Source organism: Nansenia antarctica (assembly GCF_963989245.1).
Source record: "Nansenia antarctica genome assembly, chromosome: 10".
Classification (NCBI taxonomy): Eukaryota; Metazoa; Chordata; class Actinopteri; order Argentiniformes; family Microstomatidae; genus Nansenia; species Nansenia antarctica.
Window position 1 is genome coordinate 13,246,823 of NC_137680.1, and position 23,947 is coordinate 13,270,769.

The window sequence follows — 23,947 nt, forward strand, 5'->3', positions numbered from 1 at the left end:
AAGTGCACCTGAAAAATCCTACCCAGTACCAGTATAGCATTCCTATACTCATGTTAGGTGAGTGTATATATCTATACTAACTGTATAGATAACGAACCCCCTAACTGTTCTGGAGAGTGGAAGAGATGAACATGTAAAAGTTGAGAGAAATTATATATTTATTTATTTTTTGTTGACAGAAAAGTAAACAAGAGTATAGAAGGTGACACAATAAGGTAACAGGAAAATAGTATACAAAAATGCTGTTAGGCAGGAAGAAATCACCTGAGGTACAGTTACTGCTGCCAAGTGGTTAGTAACAAAAATAGTTTCTTAAAAAAATAAAATAAAAAGTGTCTTATACTCCAGGAGTTAAACTACAAATATCACGATGACATGGCGGAAGACTGTAGAGCTATGGGGTAGTCAGTGGAATGACACACTTTGTGCCATTATGGGTTTGAGCGGTGTGCAAAACCTGGGCAGAGAGTCTCCTCTTGGTGCTTGGTTTGTGCCTATTTAGCTGACTGTCATGGGGCTTCAGGGTATTAGCAGAGCATCTGCTTTAACCAGACAATCTCCTCACATCTTCCAGGAGGGCTTGCTGGATGACTTCACACAATCTACGGCATCCAGTTTCCTACCACTGTTGGCCATTTTTGCCAAGTTCTGTAAAGCAGAGAGAGGGTGAAAACAGATGAAACTTAGGATAAACACAATTCCTAATGTTTGACAGAAGTGGAAAATAATATCACATTTATGCTCACATTGGCAGCTCTGACGATGCTGTTGGGAGACTGCAGGGCAACGAGCTCGTTGAGGATTCTCCTCAGATCATTATTTTCTGAGAATAGAGCAGGACAAACTAAGGTTCTGAGAATAGAGCAGGACAAACTAAACGGTTACTAAACAATTCTTTTCAAACTGTTGTTAAACATGGCATGTGGGAGAGATACCAAATGTGCATCTCTTGCAAGTGTGTGTGTGTGTGTGTGTGTGTGTGTTTGTGTGTGTACCTGGCTCAGGTGTTGGTTGATGCTGCATTTGGAGGTATGAATGCTCCAGAAGCTCGGCGATGGAGATGCGGTCTTTGGGGTCTCGTACTAGGCATCTCTGTGGGTAGAGAGAGTAGAACAACCGATCAGATAGCTCCCCATCTGTCATTCCCACTAAAATCAACACTCAGCCACAGTGAGCCAATGGAAAGCAGAAATGAACCCGCTCGCTTGCTCACCTTCAACACATCCATCAGATCCTTCTCTGTGATGTCAGGGAACTCAATGGCGTGGGACGTGTCGGTGATAGCGTGCAGCTTCGCGATCTGGTTGGTGATGGTCTGGAACGGGGTCTTGCCGTAAGTCATGCAGTAGAGAATACACCCCAGGGACCATACATCTCCTTTGGGACTGATCTAGGGACGAAACAAACACAAACCACACCAATCAAACATCAGCGTGCTCAGACTTTCTATCACACTGACACATTGAGTGTGTCACCATCAATAAGGACTATGACTGTAATGTACTACAAGTCAATTGGACATCAAAAGCAGGGGTGTCATGAATAAATTAGAATGTTGTTGGATAAAGATGGACCTTGGAGCTGGCTTTCCCTGCTGTGTTTTTGATGGCTTCGGGGGGCATGTAGTTCAAGGTCCCCACCTGTGTTAAGGGAACAGAAGTATTTACATTTGCAAGTCTCTGTCTATATTTAAAGGCATTTAGGCAGAATTGGGGGAAGATGGCTGGGTTCTTGCTGTACCTGGGAATCTTTCATGACGCTCGTCACATCCGGCTGGATGTGGTTAGCGATGCCGAAGTCGATCAGTTTCAGGGAGGCGTTCACTATCACAAAATTGGCAGGCTTCAAGTCGCTGTGGACGATTCCTGCACACACAACAATAACAGAGGAAAGACATGCTATGGGGTTAGATGCTGCACTGGTTTGTCATCACCTGGATAAATAATACAGATCAGTGGTTGAGACAAACAGACAGATAAAGAGAGAGAGAGAGAGATAGACACAGACACAGACACAGACACACACACACACACACACACACACACACACACGCACACACACAGACACACAGAGACTCTAACCATGTTTGTGGATGGTGTGGACTGCTTCCAGCATGTTCTTCCAGTAGAACTTCCTCTCCAGTGGGTTGACCGACTTGCGGTTCCTCAGCCAGGTATTAAGGTCCAGGCTCCCACATTCCATCAGCATGAAGATGGAGCTGTGGGTGATCTCACTGGAACCCACCAAAAAAAACATGACACTTGAGTAGTACACACTTACTTCATTAAATGACGTCCTCCCTTTCAAAAAATGATGCCACGCCAGAAAAGGAACGTCTTCATATGCCTTGGGTCTATGTCTCGTGATTCTTCGATGTCTGCTCATGTAACATAACTACTTATTTTCGAATAAAGTTAAATATACATATATATTTTTAAAATCTCCATATTTTTATATTTACATTTTCCAAATGTCTTATTTTAAGGGAATGGGACAGGATATGGTAACAGTTATCCCCCTAGCAGCTGAATAAGCCTACGGCGGGGAAACAGAAGTGAACCCTTACTAGTCAAACAGCTTGATGATCTGGTCGCTACACAGCTGCAGACGGTTCAGGTGCTCAATCTCGTTCTTGTAGCTCTCCACCGTCTGGGTGTCGGCCTCCTCCAGGTTAACGTGCTTCACGGCAAACAGCTGCTTCCGGTGGTCCAGGACCTGGTACACCTGATAAAACAACAGAAGGAACCAGAATTGTGGTCCCATGACTAGGTTTGGGTTTTATCCGATACCGGTGCCAAACCGATACTTTTAAAACGGTACCGGTACCAAAATCAATATTTTTTTATTGCCGAGGGACAATATATATTACAGTTAAATATACACTCAAATTAAAATGAATTAAAATAAAACTCCTAACACATAACTACTAGGGGTGTAAATCACCAGCTTCATCACGATACGATATTATATCGATTTGTTTATATGACGATACAATGTTTGACGATATCACAATGTCAGTCACGATACGATTTCGATTCGATTCGATTCAAGATCGATATGACGATATGATCGATATGACGCGATATCATATGCCAATCTAACACAATTATCCACTCACAAAAACAACTAGAATATTATTTGACCATTTTATTTGTGAGCTCTTCCAGGTATCCAGCATTTAAATCATATTGTATTATACAGTATTCTTCTGTTACAAAAAGAAAAATAGACCCATTCACTAGTCTCACAAACCTACAGTATATTTGTGCAATAATAATAAATAATAATAAAATAATAATAAATAATAAGTGCAAATGCAGTACAGTGCAGTACATCTTATATACATTCTTCTTAACCAAAATAAGTTAAGTATATCCTCCAGTGTTATATAATAAGTACGGTATATCCTCCAGTGTTCTTCTTTGGGAGGTTTTTCTGCAAAAAAACTAACTGATCAACATGTTCAGGACAAACACTACGCTCTGAACGCAGGTCAGGATAATTTTTAATATAGGGCCATCCATCACACTTCCTCTAGGAAGCACTGATCTGATATGATGTGTTGATTGGTGAAAGGTAAGGCTATGCTTGGACAGTCATGTTAGATCACTGATTACGGGAGTAATGATTTACCTGTAGATTTTATCAATAGAAATTTTGTTCAGGTTTATCCAATGAAATTGGACAAGCAAACCGGAGTAAAGTAAGTAAGGTCCAACCTGCAGCCTTTGCCCATTCATAAGACAGATGCTTTGTTACAGACCAGAGCATTGACCAATCACAGTCGGCTAGACTAGAGCATTGACCAATCACAGTCGGCCGTGGGCGGGCTTGGCAGTCGCAGCTTAAACCGCTTCGCTGTTCTCTGCCGCAGTCACAAAATGCAGAACACACAGTGTGCAGCGCTCTTTGACTTTGTAATTTGCCGCTGCTAGTCGCGCGCTGCACGGAAATGGTGACAGTCACGCAGAATGTGCCATTTCAAAATAAAGGTGTATCTTTAAGATGACGATATAGATCGATATTTTTACATTGCATCGATGTAATCAGATCGTTAGTCAATGAATCGATGCATCGATGTGAATCGATGTATCGTTACACCCCTAATAACTAGGGGTGTAACGGATCACGGATAATGTGACGTGATCCGTTCGGATCGCCCTCCACGGTTCGGAACGCATGTGTACCGCGGATCAATAGCAAAATCGTTTTTTTTTTTTTTTTTTTTTTTTTTTTTTTCTAACACCAGGGGAGCCACCCCTCCTAAATGTCGTTGTTTGGTACCTGTACTGTAGCAATGACAATAAAGACCATTCATTCATTCAAATGTAACCGGTAGAAAAACAATCATGTGCGCTTTATTCTCACTCTCTGCATGCATACTGAGTTGACAACAACATTCATTCACTCATCTCTGTCCCACTTATATCACGTCATATCACCCGCTAAGCAGCCTGGGTGATTGTGTAAACACACAAAAAAAGTACTCTGTTACGTACTCACTCCACGTGAAGCTGGGAATCCACAGCAACACGTATCATGGCGAGTGCTACGTTGGCGAACTGGAAAGGCCTCCCTCGTCATTGAAATCACATGTATGGGAGCACTTTGGCTTCCCTGTCACTTATAATAATGATGGAAGGAGGGAGGTCGATAAGAAAGTTACGGTGTGTAGGCATATATATGTTGTTATATATAGATGTTATATATATATATGTGATATATATATCAGTTTTGACATCTTGAATGTTGTTTTTTTGTTTCACACATTAAAAGTGTTGTTTTTACAGAATTCAAGGAAAATGTTGTTTTTATTAAAAAAAATATATGTTTTGTGTTGATCCGAAAAATGATCCGATCCGTGACTCAAAATCCGTGACACGATCCGATCCGTGAGTTAGGTGATCCGTTACACCCCTACTAATAACTACGCATAATTAGATGATCACACAGCCCCAAACATGAACACGTCCCAAAACGAAAGTATTTACAAAAGTGTCCCTTATCAGTAGCCTATGGCAAACGAGAATAGTGAATCCAATCCACAAATTATAAGTACTTAGTGATCGCTAAACTGTTGTTTATTATATCGAGTGGGTACTTTAAAACTTCAAGTTTCGTGTTATGAAAAATAATGAGTCTGCGAGTGGTTTAGCCCTAGGCTGCGTTCGTAAATTTGCTCTGGAAATCTGATCAACAGTCATAGAATGCCTCTTGTCCAATCAAATTACTTGGTCCCTTTATGACGTTGAGCCCAGTGTGCCCAGTGCCCACCGATTAAAAAACACACATAACATAACATGAAGTCACATGACATGACAAGGTTCCTACCTTGCTCGATCCTCCTCGGCCAATCATCTTCAAGACGAAGAACTGTTTCCCGTTGATGGTGATGGAGTCATTTGAGAGAGCAGTCATGGAGCTCTGAGGAAAGACAGTGGAGACATATACATTTAACCATCTTAAATGTCTGCATTTCATCTGACACAACTTTGACAGCAAATCTACATATAGAGCATAATAATGTGATGAGCAGCACACATGAGCGTGTGTTGGTGTCTGTGTACCTGGTGCGTCTGCTGGACATGGGACGCCTGGCTGCGGGGGGTACAGGGCTGCTGGGCAGGGACAGGCTTGTGACCTGCCGATGGAGGAGCTGCCAATATGGGGTTCCTCTTCTCCACGGGGGTGATGAAACTGGGAGGAGGAGGAGGAGAAACAGGGAGATGTCAATATGGACCTGACTGCATCTCAACAACTGAAAGAGTCATCACATACATGGGGGGGATTCCATCAACATCGCTAAAGGAAAATCCAGGCTTATTCTGATAAGTCTCGCGAGACTTAAACAATTAAATAAATCCAGGTTTATTTTTGATAAATCTCTCAGGACTTATCAAAATTAAGCCTGGATTTTTCTTTAGCAAGTTTTTGGAATACCCCCCAGGTGAAGTAGTCAAGTCAGGCTTCATCTAAAGTGCACCAGAGTCACAGCACACACAAACCAATACAATCCAAATATGAAACATACAGTCTGAGCAACTTGTCAGCCGTATTAGTACAAGCCCACCCCAGGCCTCACCTATTAGCGCAGGGGTCTTTGTAGTTGGGTGTCTGGATGGGGGGGTTGAATCTGGACGGGAAAGGGAGGGACGGGGTGGGCAGCGAGTCCAGCAGACGAGGAGTGGGCCTGGGGTCAGGAGGGGTGAACCTCTCCTGGTGAGGACCAAACATGGATGATTAAAACTCCAGGTTGAAAGGGAAAGAGATCCAGACTCCATATAGACCATTAGAAACAGCCATAAGATCAAATAAATTATTAGGAATAATTCAATAACTACCAATTACTTCAATAATTAACAATTTGGTAAAATGTAAACCAATATAATATTGCATTATTAACCCAAATAATCATCATAACAACACACCTCTGGAGGTGTAGAGGTTGTAGCAAGTCGGTTGATGCGGCCAGGCAACTTCAAAGATAAATTTGGCTCCCGGCTGGGGGGTTTAGGTTGCGCCTGGCTCAGGGTCACAGACAACCGAAACGGAGGTTCCTGCTCTCTCTCTCCTCTGTGGCTGGAACAACTCACTGGGCCATGGGACTGGGGCTCTAAAAATAGACAAATAAATTGTTTGTATTCAAACAACTAAACTTCCACCAGTTTTGAGGTTATCGCCACTTAAGACAGGATATACAGGATCGTCTTCCACACAACAACATAGAGGAATCTTTGCCCACGGAAATGTTAAATAAATGAATGAACAAATCTGGACAATTCAAGGTCATATCCTACCTGTTTCCCTCAGACTAAAAACTTGTTTTCTTTCCAGTGTTGTGCCTACTGAACATGACCCTGATCAGGCACTAGTAAACTAATAGACCCTGATCAGGCACTAGTAAACTAATAGAACATGACCCTGATCAGGCACTAGTAAACTAATAGAACATGACCCTGATCAGGCACTAGTAAACTAACAGCCACCTGGTAGAGTCTCTCTGTCCTCTGTGGGGAGGAGCTGTCTTCTCCCAGCCTTCAGGTTCCTCATGGCGGCTTCCAGGTGCTCCGTGGGCCTGGCGCCTAAGCCAAAGGCTTTCTGGAGGATAGAAGAGGCTTTCTTCACATTACCTGGCGGGAGAATAGGGAGACACCATCTGTTAGTACTCTGAATGAAACCTCCAATTAATTTAATATTTGATTTTATATATTGGGAATCCTACCTTGAGAAACCTCAAACTGAGCAAATGCTATATGGACAAAGGCAAAGGCTCTGCTGTAGGATCTGGCAGTGATGAATTGGTCCCGACCTTCTTCCGGGTCCTCAATCCTTTAGAATAGAAAAAAATAACTATGTATAAAATAATAGAACATAGGATAGTATAAGATAAAGAAAACTGTTACAAATGTAACATTTTCTTTGGCACACCGGTAAAAAGAGAAACATTCTAAATAACACACACATCCCCATTTGGATCAGACAGGATACCAGGGACGTTTAATCTAGGGAATGTTTTGGTTTCCATCGTCTTACACACTCACCCCATTAGTTCAGCAAATCGGACCAGCATCCGGGCGTAGCTCTCGTGTTTGCCGTGCTGACCCAGTGGGAGTCCGGTGAAGACTTTGGTGTAGCAGTTCTTCAGACTAATGAGGAGGTTGGGGCTTGTGTGAGGGTCCCCCCTCTTCTCTAGGTCCATCAGATATGCACGGCACTTCTCAGCCGAGTTCCAACTGATAATCTTGTTGAGGGTGTCAGTGATGTCTAGGAAGGAAGACAATGACATATCCATGAACAAGCTCTTTGCAACCCATCACGAACACTGACTAGACTACAGGCAACTAGGGGTGTAACGATACATCGATTCACATCGATGCATCGATTCATTGACTAACGATCTGATTACATCGATGCAATGTAAAAATATCGATCTATATCGTCATCTTATGCGCGCAGAGAGAGAGAGAGACTTGAAAAAGATACGAATGTTTTTCATTTTTGATGAGAGACAGTAAGTCTATCCCTTTTAATATATATTTTGGAACATCTCTCTGAACCAGGGACGTTAACATACTCGCGTTCGCAATGTGTGACTCGCATTCACCGTGTGTGACTGTCGACTGGCTCGGCTCCACTTCTCGGCTCCTCCTCCTCTCGCGTTCGGCAATCTCCGGTGATCTTCGGAAATGTTCGGCTTGTGTGAGTGCGTCTAATGAGAGTGCGTCTAACGGGAGTCTAATGGGCGAATACATTGACCGTTTTGGACACCAAAGATATTTTTTAACATCTACTCTTCGAGGCGAATCCAGTCAGACCAATATCAGACCTGCTGGACGTGTGTGACACGTGTGTGGACGTGTGTGTTTGTGTGTGTGTGTGTGTGCGTGTGTGACTGGATGTCTCTCTGAACCTGTGTGTGTGTGTGTGTGTGTGTGTGTGTGTGTGTTAATGAGCTGTATGTTAATTACCACTTATTACAATTGATAATTGTGTTAGATTGGCATATGATATCGCGTTATATCGATCATATCGTCATATCGATCTTGAATCGAATCGAATCGAAATCGTATCGTGACTGACATTGTGATATCGTCAAACATTGTATCGTCATACAAACAAATCGATATAATATCGTATCGTGATGAAGCTGGTGATTTACACCCCTACAGGCAACATGGAATCACTCCAACCTGCTATGTTACTGGCAACATTATTGGTGCCAACCACTGCCTGTGTGTGTGAGGGAGACAGTACCTTCCCTCCTAATGGGGTCCCTCTTGTCTTGGCTGTGCAGGAGAGTAGTGGTGGAATCCACTGTTGCCATCGAGTTTTCCCATGGGCGGGGTTCAGGACTGATGACGGGCGGCTGAGAGAGCAAATCAATGACCAAGGACATCAACCAACGGCATGACTACCAGCAGAGAAAGTCCCCTAACTTCTAGTAGTGGAGTTAACTAACCTATTTGACAATGATCAGATCAGTGGAGTTAACTAACCTTTTTTGACAATGATCAGATCAGTGGAGTTAACTAACCTATATGACAAAGCTCACAAAGCTCCTCCCCCGCTTAACTCTTTCATAAACCAGCGTGACCACAGTTTACGGCCCACCAGAAGCACCTCTCGTGGCGACCTTATAGTTCCATTCAGGAAAAGCACCTTCAGTAAACAATCCTTCTCAGTGATAGCAATAGAAAACTGGAACTCACTACCCAACCAACTCAAAGACATACATACTTACTCCACCTTCACAACACACATGAAAGCCTGGCTGACACAGAACTATACTTGTCCTCATTAATCCCTCTCTGTGCTGCCTCTCCATAATGCCTTTTTTGTATGTTTTGTTTTATTTAATGTATTGCTGTTTGTAAGTGCTTAATGTTGTGTGGCCTGTAATTGTCCTGTGGCTTCTATGTGCTTGAAATGTCGCTGCCCCCATAAGTGTGTGTGTGGTGTTTGTTGTAGCCGCTTGCAATCACCTCAGCTTGCTTACTTTTTTTTTTGTCAAGTGTGATGTTGGGGTACCTTGTCTCAGCCTTAGAATATTGAAATGTTTTATTTTAACTAATGACGTTACTTTTCAGGATGCCATGTTGCAACTGGCCGGGGACTTCAGCTGAAAATTAGCCGACTAGGCTAACGCTGCCTTTTTTACTGTATTTTATATGGTTCATGTATTTGGATTGTCCTCGATATAATAAACTAATAAACTAAACTAGACAATGATCAGATCAGTGGAGTTAACTAACCTATATGACAATTATCAGATCAGTGGAGTTAACTAACCTTTTTGACAATGATCAGATCATTCTCCGATCTTTGCAATTAAATTACTTCAGAAATCCCATTGTAATAAATATTATTCCCTAGGATCTAAATCTATTTAATTTTTTATATGTAAACTGCAATTTGGTTATCACCAGTGTTGCCACAGTTACTTTGAAAAAGTATTCTGATTACTGATTACTGATTACTCCTTTAAAAAGTAATCTAGTTACTTTACTGATTACTTGATTTAAAAAGTAACTAAGTTAGATTACTAGTTACTTTTTTAGTTACTATTGGCAGCTGCCTAGGCACCCGACCCCCCCCCCCCCCCCGCAACATAAAAATGAAAACTGGTTTTGCCAAAACTCACTTTATTTTAACAGTAACTTAAATTACATAATTAAACTTTAAACAATAACTTAAAACAACAAAATAAAGAGTCTTTCTTTGCCTCACCCAACATAAATACTTGTTTTTAAACAATAAAATAAATATAATCTTTATTTAACACAGTAACTAGCAAGGAGTGGTTTCACAAAACCTAAAACCTACCCTGACCATTCAGATATGATCCTAATATAATCCTAATCCTAAACTGGGTGAGTCTGAGTTTATCAATGAAGAGTGAACTCAGCTGTCAAGACTGGAAGGAGGCCATGAACACGCTATGGAGGCCATGAACACGCTATGGAGGCCATGAACACGCTATGGAGGCCATGAACACACTATGAGTGAAACAGTGGAAAGGGGCGAGTAAACCAGTGGTTGTATCTCATTAACAGAAGCTTCTCAAACCTCTTGTCAGAAAGTCTGTTCCTTCTAGGCGTGAGCACCAAACCTCCCAGACTAAAGAGCCGCTCTACAGGAGCGCTAGATGGGGTTGGAGTGTTATACTTCAAGAAAATGTTCTTAATGTTTGGATACTGATTCAGAATCTGAAGCTCATGCCCTGACCTCAAGTAGTCCATGACTTCCTTTTCTGCCGAGTAGGTCTCCTCTGGCTCCGCCTCAAAAGCAAAAAAGTCCATCTCGCCTTGGTTGGCAGTCGTGGTGGGTACACTGGCAGGGCTCTGTGCTGCAGGAGCAGTTTTGCGACATTCTGCTGTGAGAAGCTCCTTTACTTGCTCCCTCCTACCTTCATCTCTCAGCCATCGGAGTTTGAATTTTGGACAACTAGCAGCTGCGAGAAGGGCATCTTTGTTGTCCAGCACACTGGCAAAACGAGTCTGGATAGCCTGAAAGATATAATTTGATATGTTTATTATTATCTAGTTGTAGCCTATAAGGTCTATTATTTATACCTTTATTTACTAATTATGTATGCAATTAGTTTGTGCAACTGACAACCTACATACTGCAGTATGGTGTGACTCTGCTCCATGTTCATGAATAGTGCAATGAAAATGTATTTATTTATCTTTAAGATGGAACAACATAGCATACCTGCACTATGGCATCTGGAAGGCCTGCAGTCATCTTGGATAGGGTGTCTTTCACAGCAAGGGTCTTCTGCATCAGGACTTCAAGTGTGGGCAGTAAAGTCCCATACGGACAGTCACCTTGTAGGATATCCAGTGCTATAGTTAGAGGCTTCATGACGGTACAGTACTCATGCAGGTACTGGTACTCCTGGTCTTTGAAGCACTTCACTCCCAGCTTGTTGCACAGAGTAGTCAGCTCATTCATGGGGATTTCTGCGATTCTCTTTATGGCTTCGTAAAAGGAATTCCACCTTGTGGATGTCGGTACCAGGAGCTTTCTTTTGTTAACCTCCTCCACCGTTTCTGACGCAACGGTAGATCGGCTTGCTTTCGTCCAGAGAGCTGTGCATTTTGCTGTGCTGCTCCTATACACAGCCTTGCTCTCTGGTTTGGAAGTGATGTACTTCTCCACATCACTTGTAGAAATAAGGTTGAGGGTATGTGAAGCACACCTTTGGTGCGGGGGAAGAATCAGCTGGCCATCACTATCATCCTCAGCTGATAGGATTTCTGACACATCTAAAAAAGTGACATCATCCGTGGCCTCCTCCACCGTCTCATCATCGGACTCTGTGACAGCAGGCTGATAGACTTGAAATGCCTTGACAAAGTTAGATCCATTATCTGTCACTGTTGCTACTACTTTGTTGATTAGTCCATATGAAGAGTGAATGTTTTCGATTTCTGCACCAATAACATCATACGTGTGTCTACCGCGGATTCTCCTACACGCCAATGCAGCCTTGTTGCGGTCTAATGTGGATCTACTAATCCAGTGGAGCGTTACTCCCATATAGCTCCTATTGTTAGCTGTCCAAATGTCCGCTGTAGTTGACACATAGTCGACCTCGTTCAGCGCAGCCTTCAGATGTTTTTCCATCTCTGCATACTCCTTCTCCAAGTACGAAGAAAAAGATGTTCTGTGAGGTAGCTCGGCATTGGTAGTAGTGGGGATCTTGTTAATGATGGCACGGAAAGAGGGCGAGTCAACTGTGTTTATGGGCAGCATTTCCTCTACAACATACCGCCCGACCAATTTATTCAACTCTCCCACACTTACAGGTTGTGATTTTGTAGGCCTACTGAAGTCCAGCTTTTGTTGCTTGAGCGGTGTGGGACCTCCCGCAGAAGTCGAGGCCGCGGTCTCTGGGACTTTCTCCGCGAGCTTGACTGTGCTGTGCAGAGATTCCAAATGTTTCTTTAAATTTGATGTTGTGGTTTTACCACAGGACAATATTTTCTTTCCAGCACAGAGTGTACAACGAACATTTATGTTCTTGTCATCCTTTGCTGACACAAACTCAAAATAATCCCTATATTTCCAGCTATTTAACGCATATCTCTGTTCTCGCTCCATTATACGCTTCTGTTTACACTGTGCAATCAGCGTGGTGATACACGTGAGCGATTCTGCTGCACCTCGTGTTGAAAACGTGATCACTGACGTCACTCCCCAAGACGCGAGAAAAGCAATAAATGTTTGTTTACTATCGAACATTACAAAGAAATACTGCATTTAGCCTAAGTTATGAGGTAGTAACGCAATAGTAACGCACAGTCACTCGAATAAGTAACTTTAATCAGATTACTGATTTGGAAATAGTATCGCGATAGAATACTCGTTACTGGGAAAAGTAATCAGATTAGAGTATCGCGATACTTAGTATCGCGTTACCGGCATCACTGGTTATCACACTCACCTTTAGATTGAAGACGTCTCCATCGCCGAACGTTTTCTTGGCAGAGTATAAGGAAAACAAGGCACCAGATGTTTGCCTAAAACAAAATCCATTTTCATATTGAGGTTAGGCCTGTAACAATTCCAAATTTGTCTGGACAATTAATTGTCTCAGAAATAATTGTCATTGACAATTATAATTGTCACTGACCCCCCAAATTGCTTCCAATGAGCAGGCCAATGCATGGTAGCTTGCTGCCATTGGTGTGTGAATGTGTGTGTGTGAATGGGTGAATGAGAAGCCATTGTAAAGCTCTTTGGAATAAGGCGCTATAGAGTGTAATCTATTCACCGTTTCACTGTTATGTGACCCAGATAATGTAATAACACAGCAACCTATGAAGCAAACCATGCCTCTTTATTATCATAAAACGTATTTTGTCACCCTTCACTTTCTCATACAAATTTGGAATGGCAGCTTTGGAGATGTAAGTCTACTAGGCAACTCGTATTGGCCATCAAAAGAGTACAGCATGCCATTAAATGCTGGCTTCTCAAGTGTATTGAAAAATAATTTAATAATAATGTATTAAGCACTTTGAGCTGAAAAGTTTGCTATACAAATAAAAGTTATTATTATTATTATTGAATGGCCGCATCTCTTTCGCGATGTAACGCGTCACACGCGCACCATTTGGAACTGTCCCGCTTATACTTTGTGCGTCTGCTTAACGACTCAGCAAGACCCAGTTGTCGGGAGGGACGAGCCACTGAGCGATTTGTTGATGACTGCAAATTGGGTGGGATGGTGACTTTTTAGGTGTTGCTTCAGTCATGTTCCTTTTTTCAACAAGCTCCATCTCTCTCCCTAGTGTAGGCTAGAGGCATTGACTAGGTGTCCTCTGATAGGATAGCTACTGTTCTATCTCGCTACATGCACGATTAAGAGAAACAACCGCGATTACGTAAAATAATCTCGATTAGACGATTATTACATAATTGTTACAGGCCTAATTGAGGTCATCCTTGTACAAACAGTATTAGCAAAGATACAATTGCAACTTTCATGATTAGAATCATAAATGCATTCAATGTGTGAGTGTGCCTCTGAAAGGTAAACAATGCTTACCTCGACATGCTGCTATATGTATGCTGCATGCTCCTCCCATCATCATCATCCTCCATCTCTGAGATAGAGATGGGGACTAGGGGCACTCTACCTGGCTAGAGGGCAGGAGAAAGAATAACAGGGAAATGGTCAGTTTTCACCACATTAATTGTTCACTTTAACCAAATGCACTTTAAGCGCAGAGCACTGTGAAACAAAGACAGAAAAGGAAAAGTGTTTCTCATTAAGGATCATATCAAATACCATCATGCCAACGGCTCTAACTCGCTGAGGCCATGTCCTCCTGGCTGGGACATGGTCCTCTGCTGGTGCATTCCGTGGGTCTGTCCTGAGAGCGATATGGCAGAGTTAGCAACAATCTCTGGGAGAACAAAAAGCAAATAGGAAAGCTGAATTGGAATTGATATAGAATCAGTCAGAGCACTACTATGAAAGATAACTTGTCTCTTACCCTGAACGAAAAACACTGGAGAGCGGCAAGTCGCCTGTCCCGTCTGAATCTTGAGAGCCTTTGCGAAAGACTGTACATTTTTCGCAGAATATTCCGTATTTTCAGACAACGCAAAACAAATATATAAATATGTTAAAAGTAAACATTTTACAAAAACAAGCCCATAAACAGAATAGCAGTTTCTTAATCTCATTCAAACCATTACAGAGAGGGAAAATCCAGAGCAATAATGTTTGTTGTTCCCAAAGTATGAAATATATACAAACTGACCTTGGATATTTTCCTTATCCTCCTCAGGGGAGAGGAGCCGTACCTTGCCAGACTGAAGCTTCTGCATGGCAGCCTCAAGTAACTCCTTGGGCTTAGCATTCAGCTCAATAGCCCTCTGCAGGATGGAAGTGCTTTTCTTGGTGTTGCCTGTGAAGACAGGATAGCAGAGAGAACTCAACAACCCCAATGTGGAACATACAACAAGACTGCACAATGTGGAACATACAATAAGACTGCACAATGTGGAACATACAATAAGACTGCACAATATGAGGGCATGTGTATCAATATTGTAGAAATAGCTAATTCTTGCAACCAGAAGATGATTGCGCCTCTCTACCTTGAGACAGTTCAAACTGAGCATGTGCGATGTGGACAAAAGCGAAATCCACGTAGAGAGATCTTGCCGCGTTGAAGTCACCCTCTGCTTTATTGGGATCTTGGATTCTGAGGACAGAAAGGGAGGATTTACTCCACTGAGTCTACCATGTCTTAAAAATTTCTTGTACATTTTCATCCAATTTAACCCAACCTACAGATAATGGGAAGTAAGAGAGAACTGGACAGACAACCAAGGCCAATCATGGTTATTTTCACTCACCCTCTCAGCTCTGCAAATCTGACCATCATCCTAGCGTAGCTCTCATTTTTACATTGTTTCTCCAGTGGCATATTAGAGAACACTCTGGTGTAGGAGTCCATGAGCTTTGTGAGATGAATATGATCCAAGTGAGGGTCACCTTTCTTCTCCAAGTCCATCAGATATGTGAGACATGTTTCAGGGCATTTTGAACCAATGATCTGGTTGATATGTTCATCTGTGTGAAAATGGTATGGAAAAGTCAGAACTGACATTATGTTACAAATGAGACAGTAGTCAAATTAATCACAGTTAAGTTTGGAGGCAGTTTATTTAATATTGTAATGTAGATATCTTATGTTATGCATAGAATTTGTGATTAGCGATTTCAAAGAATAGCGTATCGATAGCGATTTGTATCTTGCCCTGGGGGCTGTACCACGTACGTTGATTAGTATATTCGCGATTAAAAGGAAAGCCTCGTTCAGGCAACTCTCGATTGGGATTCAAGCCTCAAGTGACTCCTCGAATGAGAATCAGGCTTGTCTTATCAATGTTCACACAGGTCCGGTTTGGAAATTCTCGATTTGGGCGCATGCCTGCAGTGAGGAGCCCAGAAGAGCCAATTGTCGAAAAGAAGATACTAGACTGGAAAGTGACAGCGCAGCGCTCCTACTTATTGATCTTTATGAAGACGAAAAATAAGATGTAAAAAAGTGCAATACTGCCGCAATTAATAAGGCGAGGGAAATGTTTGGGCAACAAATTGCTGACTGATTAAATGCGTAGGTCATACTAGCCCCTACTTATTATTCAGATTTTAATAAATACATATTCACTACTGTGGTGATATTAGCAGCAGGCTACACACTGTCAGATCATCAGGATGGCATAGTGGTATTACCTGCTGCCATGATATCAAAGCGTTTTGATATCAAGCGTTTTAAAACCGGGGTTCAAATCCCGCTTTTGACATACACTTTTTTACTGCATTTCGCTGTCTGATGCTTACTCTGCAATAACAATAAAGTTGAATCTAATCTAAAAATGTATGTTTAAAATGATGGTGTGGGCTAATTTACGAGAACTAACACAATTAGGCTACAATTGTGTTTGAATGAATGAATGAATGAATGAATGGTTTTTATTGTCATTGATATAGTACAGGTACCAAACAACGAAATTTGGACTAGTTCCGAGGAACAGGCCCCTGGACAAAATTAAGCTAATGATGCCATTACCTTCGTTGAGATCTCTTGTGATCTTGTTGAGCCTCTGACATAGCATGGCAAGCTGCTGCTTCCGAGCAGTATGCTCCTCCTCCTCCTCCATCTCTACAATGAAAACAGTTCATTTAGCTCCATTTAGCTTGCAGTTAGACAGAGCAAATACTCGGACAGAATCATCTAGCACTAACATTAGATACGTGTTCGCCATTTACTGTCATTATTAGACATGAGACAAACATGATTATATATCTGGCTGGACTAGCTACATCATGTACTAGGATGGTCAGATAGCTAGCTAGCCATCAACAGCTAGCTATAGCCTGGACAAACTAGAAGACAAGACGATCAAGTATACTTGGGTCGGAGCTGTCAAATGTACAATCCATAGTGCTCGTTGATGTTAATATAGTGTACGAGGTTTCATACCGTTTCGTAGTAAAGTATAATCGCTTGCCAACATACTAAAGTATTGTTGCTTAGCAGAAGCGAAACTATTACCGACCGTCTGTCTGTTGATCGCAATTTCAAAAATACCACCTCCATGTACTTCGTGAGCTCATTGGTCAGAATCCACTTTTACCTACGCTCATTGGTCAGAATCCACTGTTACCTACGCTCATTGGTCAGAGTCCATTGTTAACTACGCTCATTGGTCAGAGTCCACTGTGCGGGTGGTACAATGCTACGGTGGCCGACAAGGGCAAACGCACTGCAAAGACCAAAAACATTTCCATTCTTTCACCGTACAATGCAGTGATTCTAAGCACTCCAGACAAGACGATGATGCATTCATGGATGAAAATCATACAACAAAGCATTCACAGTTATTATAAGGCCAGGCAAGGCAAGTTCATTTGTATAGCATATTTCATACAACAGGGGCAATTCAAAGTGCATAGTAAGAAAATTCAAATTACAATTAATAAAAGCAAATACAATAAGTAAATAGATCAAACATTCAATAAGACAATAGTTAATGGATAAAATACATTGATAGAAGTTTTTGTATTTAATCATAACTGCTGCAAAACATGACGTTTTTTTTTTTTTAGCTTAGATTTAAATATTTGTAGGGTTTGGGCCTGTTCGATTTATTCTGGGAGTTTGTTCCAGGAGCATGAATATGTATAGGTTACTGGGCTTTCTGACAGTTGCAGATGGCAGCTACTAGATTGTAATCAAGTGCAATACTAAAACACAACTGTGAACATTGGGGGGAGGGTTGGTGGCGGCCTTATTATTCTGTTCTGCACACTCTTTGGTTCATTATCCGTATGGAGGGTGTATCATGCCTGATTTAAATACAATACAAACATCGGAATGCAATACACACATCGGAATGGAATACACGTGTAACACCAAATACAATGCAAAAATACGGAATGTTTGTGCCAAAATAAAAGCAATGTGTATTACATTTGAGCGCAGCGTATTCCATTCTAGCATGTGTATTGTATTTGGTCACGAGTGTATTCCATTCTGCATGTGTATTACATTTGAGCGCTGTAGGTATTATGGCACTTGCAAATAGGCACTTGCAAATACAATGCAAATTAGTATCCGCCCATATGCAAATTAGTATCCGCCCATAGGTTCTGGGTACTCATTTGCATTGCTTTTCGATATCCGGTTACTCATTTGCATTGCTTTTCGATATCCTATGTAAATCCGATCTAATTTGCATTGTATTCCATTCCGATGTAGGTATTATGGCACCTACATCGGAATGGAATACAACCTTCCGGTTCCAGCCATAGGTTCTGCCCTTTCCGGCCATAAGTGGCGCTGTGATTCGCTATGGGAGCTTCAAGAGAGTATAAAACGTGTTGCCTGTTGTGTGTCTCCAGCCTTTCCACGAGCCTTTTCCTTATAATAGCCTTATAGTATTAGCCTAGCCTTTATCATATCATAAGGTTAACAACATCGACGCATTTGAGATTGTACGACGAGAAATCCGTGGCCTCCAACTTCAGACGGAGCAAAACACAGTGTCTAACGATTTTGTGTTCTACCGCGTAGAGTGGCTGTTGGATAGAATGGGGCAAATCTCTGCTGCTATGGGTGTAGAATTTCCTCAAGTAACGGTAACCGCCTTGATGACCATTCAACAGGAACATTTGTTGACATTAACGATGCCAAAAATTGGACGTCCCGTTCAGTTTAATTGAGTTCTACGTCAGCTTGGGCATATCAGCGACAGATGTTGCCGGTATACTCAATGTTTCGCTGAGGACGATCAGAAGAAGAATGGAGCAAAACGACATGAGGTCAGTCACACATTGAACTGAATACTAAAACTAAAACCAAACTCTGATAATTATATTACCGTCCGGATTGACATGTCAGTATTTGGTAGGCATTGCATGATTTTGCAGATATCTGTGTTAACTGGTATGTAATATCGTGGTTCCAGTGTTGCAGCATTCGGCAGAAACCTTCGTTTTCCATAACACTGTAGGCCTACAGGCGAAGGTCCTTGCAAATAAACCCAGATAGACTTGGCAGTAGTCGGAGCCCTCGGGGAGTTAAAGTTTGTTTTGAAATATAATCGTTCCATCCAGACTTTAGATGTCGTATCTGTTTTTCCCCGCTTTGCACCATTTTAGCCATTCATCTTCTTAATTTTGATAACATCACAACATTCTGATAGAACATCGACATGCTAGAAACACATAACTACACATAATTAGATGATCACACAGCCCCAAACGAACGTATCCACAAAGTATGAGTATTTTGTGATCGTTAAACTGCTGTTTATTATATCGAGTGGGTACTTGGGTACTCGGCTGCGTTCGTAAATTCGCTCTGGAAATCTGATCAGCAGTCATGGAATGCCTCTTGTCCAATCAATCCTACGAACGGACACACACAGACATCACTGTAAACTGTATGTAACGTCATATAAGTATGTCATAAATATTACAATATATCTTTTTTTCACAATAGGGTATCAGATTTCTATTCTGATGTGGAAGATGAGCACCTGGACACCATTATTTCTGATATCCAGCATATGTTTCCCAACTGTGGGTACAAGATGGTGCGAGGACATCTTCAAGGGAGAGGCATCAGGGTTCAGAGTATGTAGTCTGATTCAGAGTTTGGCAAACCTACAGCTATCTTGGCACCAAAGGTTTTATCACATGAATACATTTGCCATCAAGAAAGTTTAAATCATGTTTACATCCAATGGACAATAATTGAAAAAGGTCGATGGTGAAAATGAGTCCACAGCAGGATCCGTATATCATGCTTGAACGCTTGTGAACCCTGTTGGAATTTCCACACATTTTATGCTTTTATTTGATCTTCATATGAGTCCCATAGTCTGATGACGACTTTCAAGCATGACTGTATACAGTGTATTGAGGGAGGGGGATTTGGAAAGTAGCTTGTGTTGTTAGTGCAGAACAGTATACAAAGCTCCAAATCCCACAAAACAAGGTTATGTGATGTATTTTGTAACCATATAGTCCTTTTAAATTGTATTAATGATCACTGTTATTGGATATTATGATCATAGGTCTCCGAGTCCAACAAGCAATGAGACGCATTGACCCAGAGGGAGTATTGGAGCGTACATTACGTCTGAACACAATAAGAAGAAGGGTGTACAGTGTCCCCGCACCAAACTGCTTGTGGCACATTGATGGGAATCATAAGCTTATCAGGTATCCATAGATAATATTGGTCAGAAGTGATGAATAACAAGTAATTGAGAAAAACAAAATCATATTCATCATAAATGTGTCTCATTTCTTATGTTTTCTGAAGGTGGCGCATCATTATCCATGGAGGGATAGATGGTTTCAGCAGAATGGTTGTGTTTCTGAAAGCATCCAACAACAACCGTGCCGAGACAGTCTGTTCCCATTTTCTTGAGGCTGTCCATGCACACGGCTTGCCATCCAGGGTTCGCAGCGATAAAGGGGGCGAGAACTGGGATGTAGCAAGCTACATGGTGGCCAACAGAGGTATCGACAGACACTCCCACATTGCTGGGAGAAGTGTGCATAACCAGAGGTATTTCTTTCACAAGTAGTCATATTTCTGTAACAATACTCTGTAACACCTTACACCAATTACAATTGTTCAACACCTATTACCCATATTATTGTAATGGTGACCATGGTATGAAGCACTCTGAGGCGTTTGTATATATTTCATGGGTAGGGTTAATGAGCAGCCTACCCATGCAGTATATTTTGATATATGCATCCCTCTTTGTGGTTTACACCATACATATGGTGTATATTTTATCCCCCAACAGAATAGAGAGACTCTGGAGGGATGTCTTCATCGGTGTGACAGAGCTCTTCCACTCACTCTTTTGGCACTTGGAGTGTGAAGGACTCTTGTGTCCAGACGATGAGACACACCTCTTTGCTCTTCAATGGGTGTTCCTGCCCAGGATTCAGATGCACCTGGACTTCTTTGTCCAGGGGTGGAACCACCATGGAATCCGCACTGCCCGAAATCAGTCACCCATGCAGCTATGGCACAGGTTCCGAAACAGCCCAGGCGCTCCAGATCTACAGCAGGTTTCTATACTTTTTTATTAATCCTTTATTTAACCAGGGTAGTCATATCGAGACAGTAGCCTCTTTTTCAAATGAGCCCTGGCCAAGAAAAGCAGCACTTAATTAAAAAAAGATGTTGTTATTATTTATTTATACTATAAAAACATACAACATAAAATAACAACCAACAAGCAACAGAAACAGTGAGCGGATACACTGTTTTTATATACCTTTAAAATCATACCAAAATAGACAGTTGTTGTCATTGGAGTTTATTGGAAACAGTAGATCACTAATGGAAGATCCTTCAACTCATGCTGAAATAGGCTGACATTCTCATATTACATTGCTGTTAAAAATGTAACCGTCTTTTTAAGTGGTGCAGCCACTTCTATACATGACATGTGTCCGTCTGTGTGTGTCCGGTTGTAGCATGAGATTGTGACGTCATCTGTCATACAGATACCTCTCAAAACCAATAACCCTATCCATTCTGTTTAACCTGATGTTTAGGTGGACATTAACTACGGCATTGACTGGATTGGACCCAGTGACCCTGGAGAAGACGCTGCTGGAATTCAAGTGCCTGAGATTCAACTGTCACGGCAACTTTCTCAGGCAGAGCTAGACCAGCTCCCTCATCCTGATAACACAGTGAAAGATTATGGGGTGCACTTGTATTTGCAAACACTGGAAGTCTTGACTACCCTGTTGAGCTAGACTTTGGATGACATTGCTAGAGTCGTGAGGGACAGCTCTCCAGTGAAACACGGCAACATCCCCCAGCTTGTAGGCCTGGAGAATGGCACCGTGCTTGTTCAATGCTACGACTGGCAAAACGTTATTACTTATCATTACTTGTTTACTTGTGTTTGCACAGCATGTTATTAAAATAAATTCTGTTTCTGATTCAAGACTTTTTTGTATCATTAAAAGAATACTAGTTACAACAACCATAAAGCCTCCATAATGATAAGCTGGCTAATTAGCTTAGGTAATACCTTGCTAGGTAATAGTGTTAGCTATAGCTATCTGACCCAGTGACTAACTGTTACGTCCACCAGGATCTGACCTCCATATCAACTCTATCAGACCTCCATATCAGACCTCCAAATGGTGCGACAGCAACCATCTCATCTTAAACCCCACCAAAACTCAGGAGGTTGTGTTAGACCCAAGGCAGGTAACTGACCATGAGCCTGTGGTCGTTAAAGACCAAACAATCATCCAGGTGCCCTCTTATAAGTACTTAGGTATTCAATTAGTCAACCATCTCTGCTGGAATACACACTTAGACAGCTTATGTAACAAACTACAGCAGAGGCTTTATCACCTGAGGCGACTCAGACTTTATGGGGTGAGAAAGCAGATCATGAGAATTTTCTATCAGTCCATTGTTGAAAGTGTAATCAGATATGGAATAATTGTGTGGTTTGGCAACTTAACTGTACAACAAAAAAACAGACTAGTCAGCATTCACTGACTAGGCCTGTGACTAGGCCTGTGGCCCTATGCTGGAGGTCACATGAGCTCCAGGGCCTAACTGCTACTCTGTCAGTCCGATTAGGAGTGCTCTCACTGGGCCTAGCTGTCTACCATTCACCCCTCATCTGGAGCTCTGACCTCCAGGGCCTAACTGCTACTCTGTCAGTCCGACTAATCGGACTGACAGAGTAGCAGTTAGGCCCTGGAGCTCATGTGACCTCCAGCATAGGGCCACAGGCCTAGTCACAGCACCCATGGAAGGTGTGTTGTCTCTGGGCTGTGTGTCTAGCTGAACACCTCTGGTAGTCCTTGGTACATCTCATGTTGGTACATCTCTTCCACAATGGGAGGTGAGAGTGAAGCTATTCAGCTTCACTTTCATCTCCCTTTTTTTAGGCCTCCATAACAGGTAAGTTACTGCCCAGCAGAGTGTCTCTCTGTTGGGCTGAGTGAGTAGCTGAAGCAGCCTGGTTCTATTGTTCCACATGTAGTGAGGCCTATGACTCTGTTTCCATGCCCATGATAGTGTCTCTCTGCTGGGCTGTGTGAGTAAATGAAGCAGCCTGGTTCTATTGTTCCACATGTAGTGAGGCCTATGACTCTGTTTCCATGCCCATGATAGTGCCTCTCTGCTGGGCTGTGTGAGTAGCTCAAGCAGCCTGGTTCTATTGTTCCACATGTAGTGAGGCCTATGACTAAGAGTCCATGCCCATGATAGTGCCTCTCTGCTGGTGCTGTCTAATGTTGTCTAATGTTACCTGTTACCTCCAAACTTCCTCACTTTGAATGCCAACCACCAATGGGGGTGGGGGGGGTTTGGGGGTTGCACCAGGAAGTGCTCTTGGTGACAAATAAATGCTTGCAATCAACTCAGAATCATGAAAAATGCCTAGTTTGACCCCTCAAAAGTTACTCAAGTCCAATTTAAGCATTTTCGAATTTTCGAAAATCGGTTATCGGTACCCCAACTTTGAGCAGTTTTTTATGAGGTTTCCCACAGGAGTTGAATTTCAACCTTTTAGGACATGTTATTACACACCTTTAGAAACACATTGGTGAAGACATTTCTTGGTAACGATTTACTTCGCAGATTGGTCAAATATCTGGTAAAATGCCCTTACTATTAAAACATGTAACGTTAGATATATATCGTTATACAGGGAGCGATGTATTTCTACGGAAATATGGAATCAATCTATTGAGGATTGTGATCTTAAATGCTTTGTCATCTCATGGTGCACAGCAATGACAGCATACACGATTTGACAAGGAAATAGAATGTTCAACACGGGTTGGAATCTCTGTACTTGATTTATTAAGACAGTCAGCGAATGGTTCATTCAGCACAGT

General features: G+C 42.0%; 2 protein-coding genes across 2 annotated transcripts; one reads left to right on the top strand and one right to left on the bottom strand.

Moving 5' to 3' along the window:
• Positions 1–561: 561 nt before the first annotated feature.
• Positions 562–17,097, bottom strand: ttk (ttk protein kinase; the record flags this gene model as incomplete). The annotated part of the gene is given in 22 exon segments (XM_080540992.1): positions 562–648; positions 747–844; positions 996–1,092; positions 1,214–1,390; positions 1,575–1,640; positions 1,741–1,865; positions 2,082–2,233; positions 2,567–2,724; positions 5,332–5,424; positions 5,568–5,697; positions 6,083–6,216; positions 6,429–6,613; positions 6,987–7,130; positions 7,223–7,329; positions 7,542–7,733; positions 14,511–14,586; positions 14,589–14,613; positions 14,773–14,927; positions 15,121–15,227; positions 15,382–15,598; positions 16,602–16,694; positions 17,016–17,097. Coding segments are annotated over 21 exon segments (2,616 nt in total). The 5' UTR covers positions 16,693–16,694; positions 17,016–17,097.
• A 2,452-nt stretch (positions 17,098–19,549) lies between these two features.
• Positions 19,550–21,832, top strand: LOC308166668 (uncharacterized protein; the record flags this gene model as incomplete). Its single annotated transcript, XM_080540993.1, has 5 exons — positions 19,550–19,672; positions 20,116–20,263; positions 20,367–20,615; positions 20,863–21,133; positions 21,626–21,832. Exons 1-5 carry the CDS (start codon positions 19,606–19,608, stop codon positions 21,830–21,832), a joined length of 942 nt encoding a protein of 313 aa, XP_080397119.1. The 5' UTR covers positions 19,550–19,605.
• Between the last annotated feature and the right edge of the window lie 2,115 nt (positions 21,833–23,947).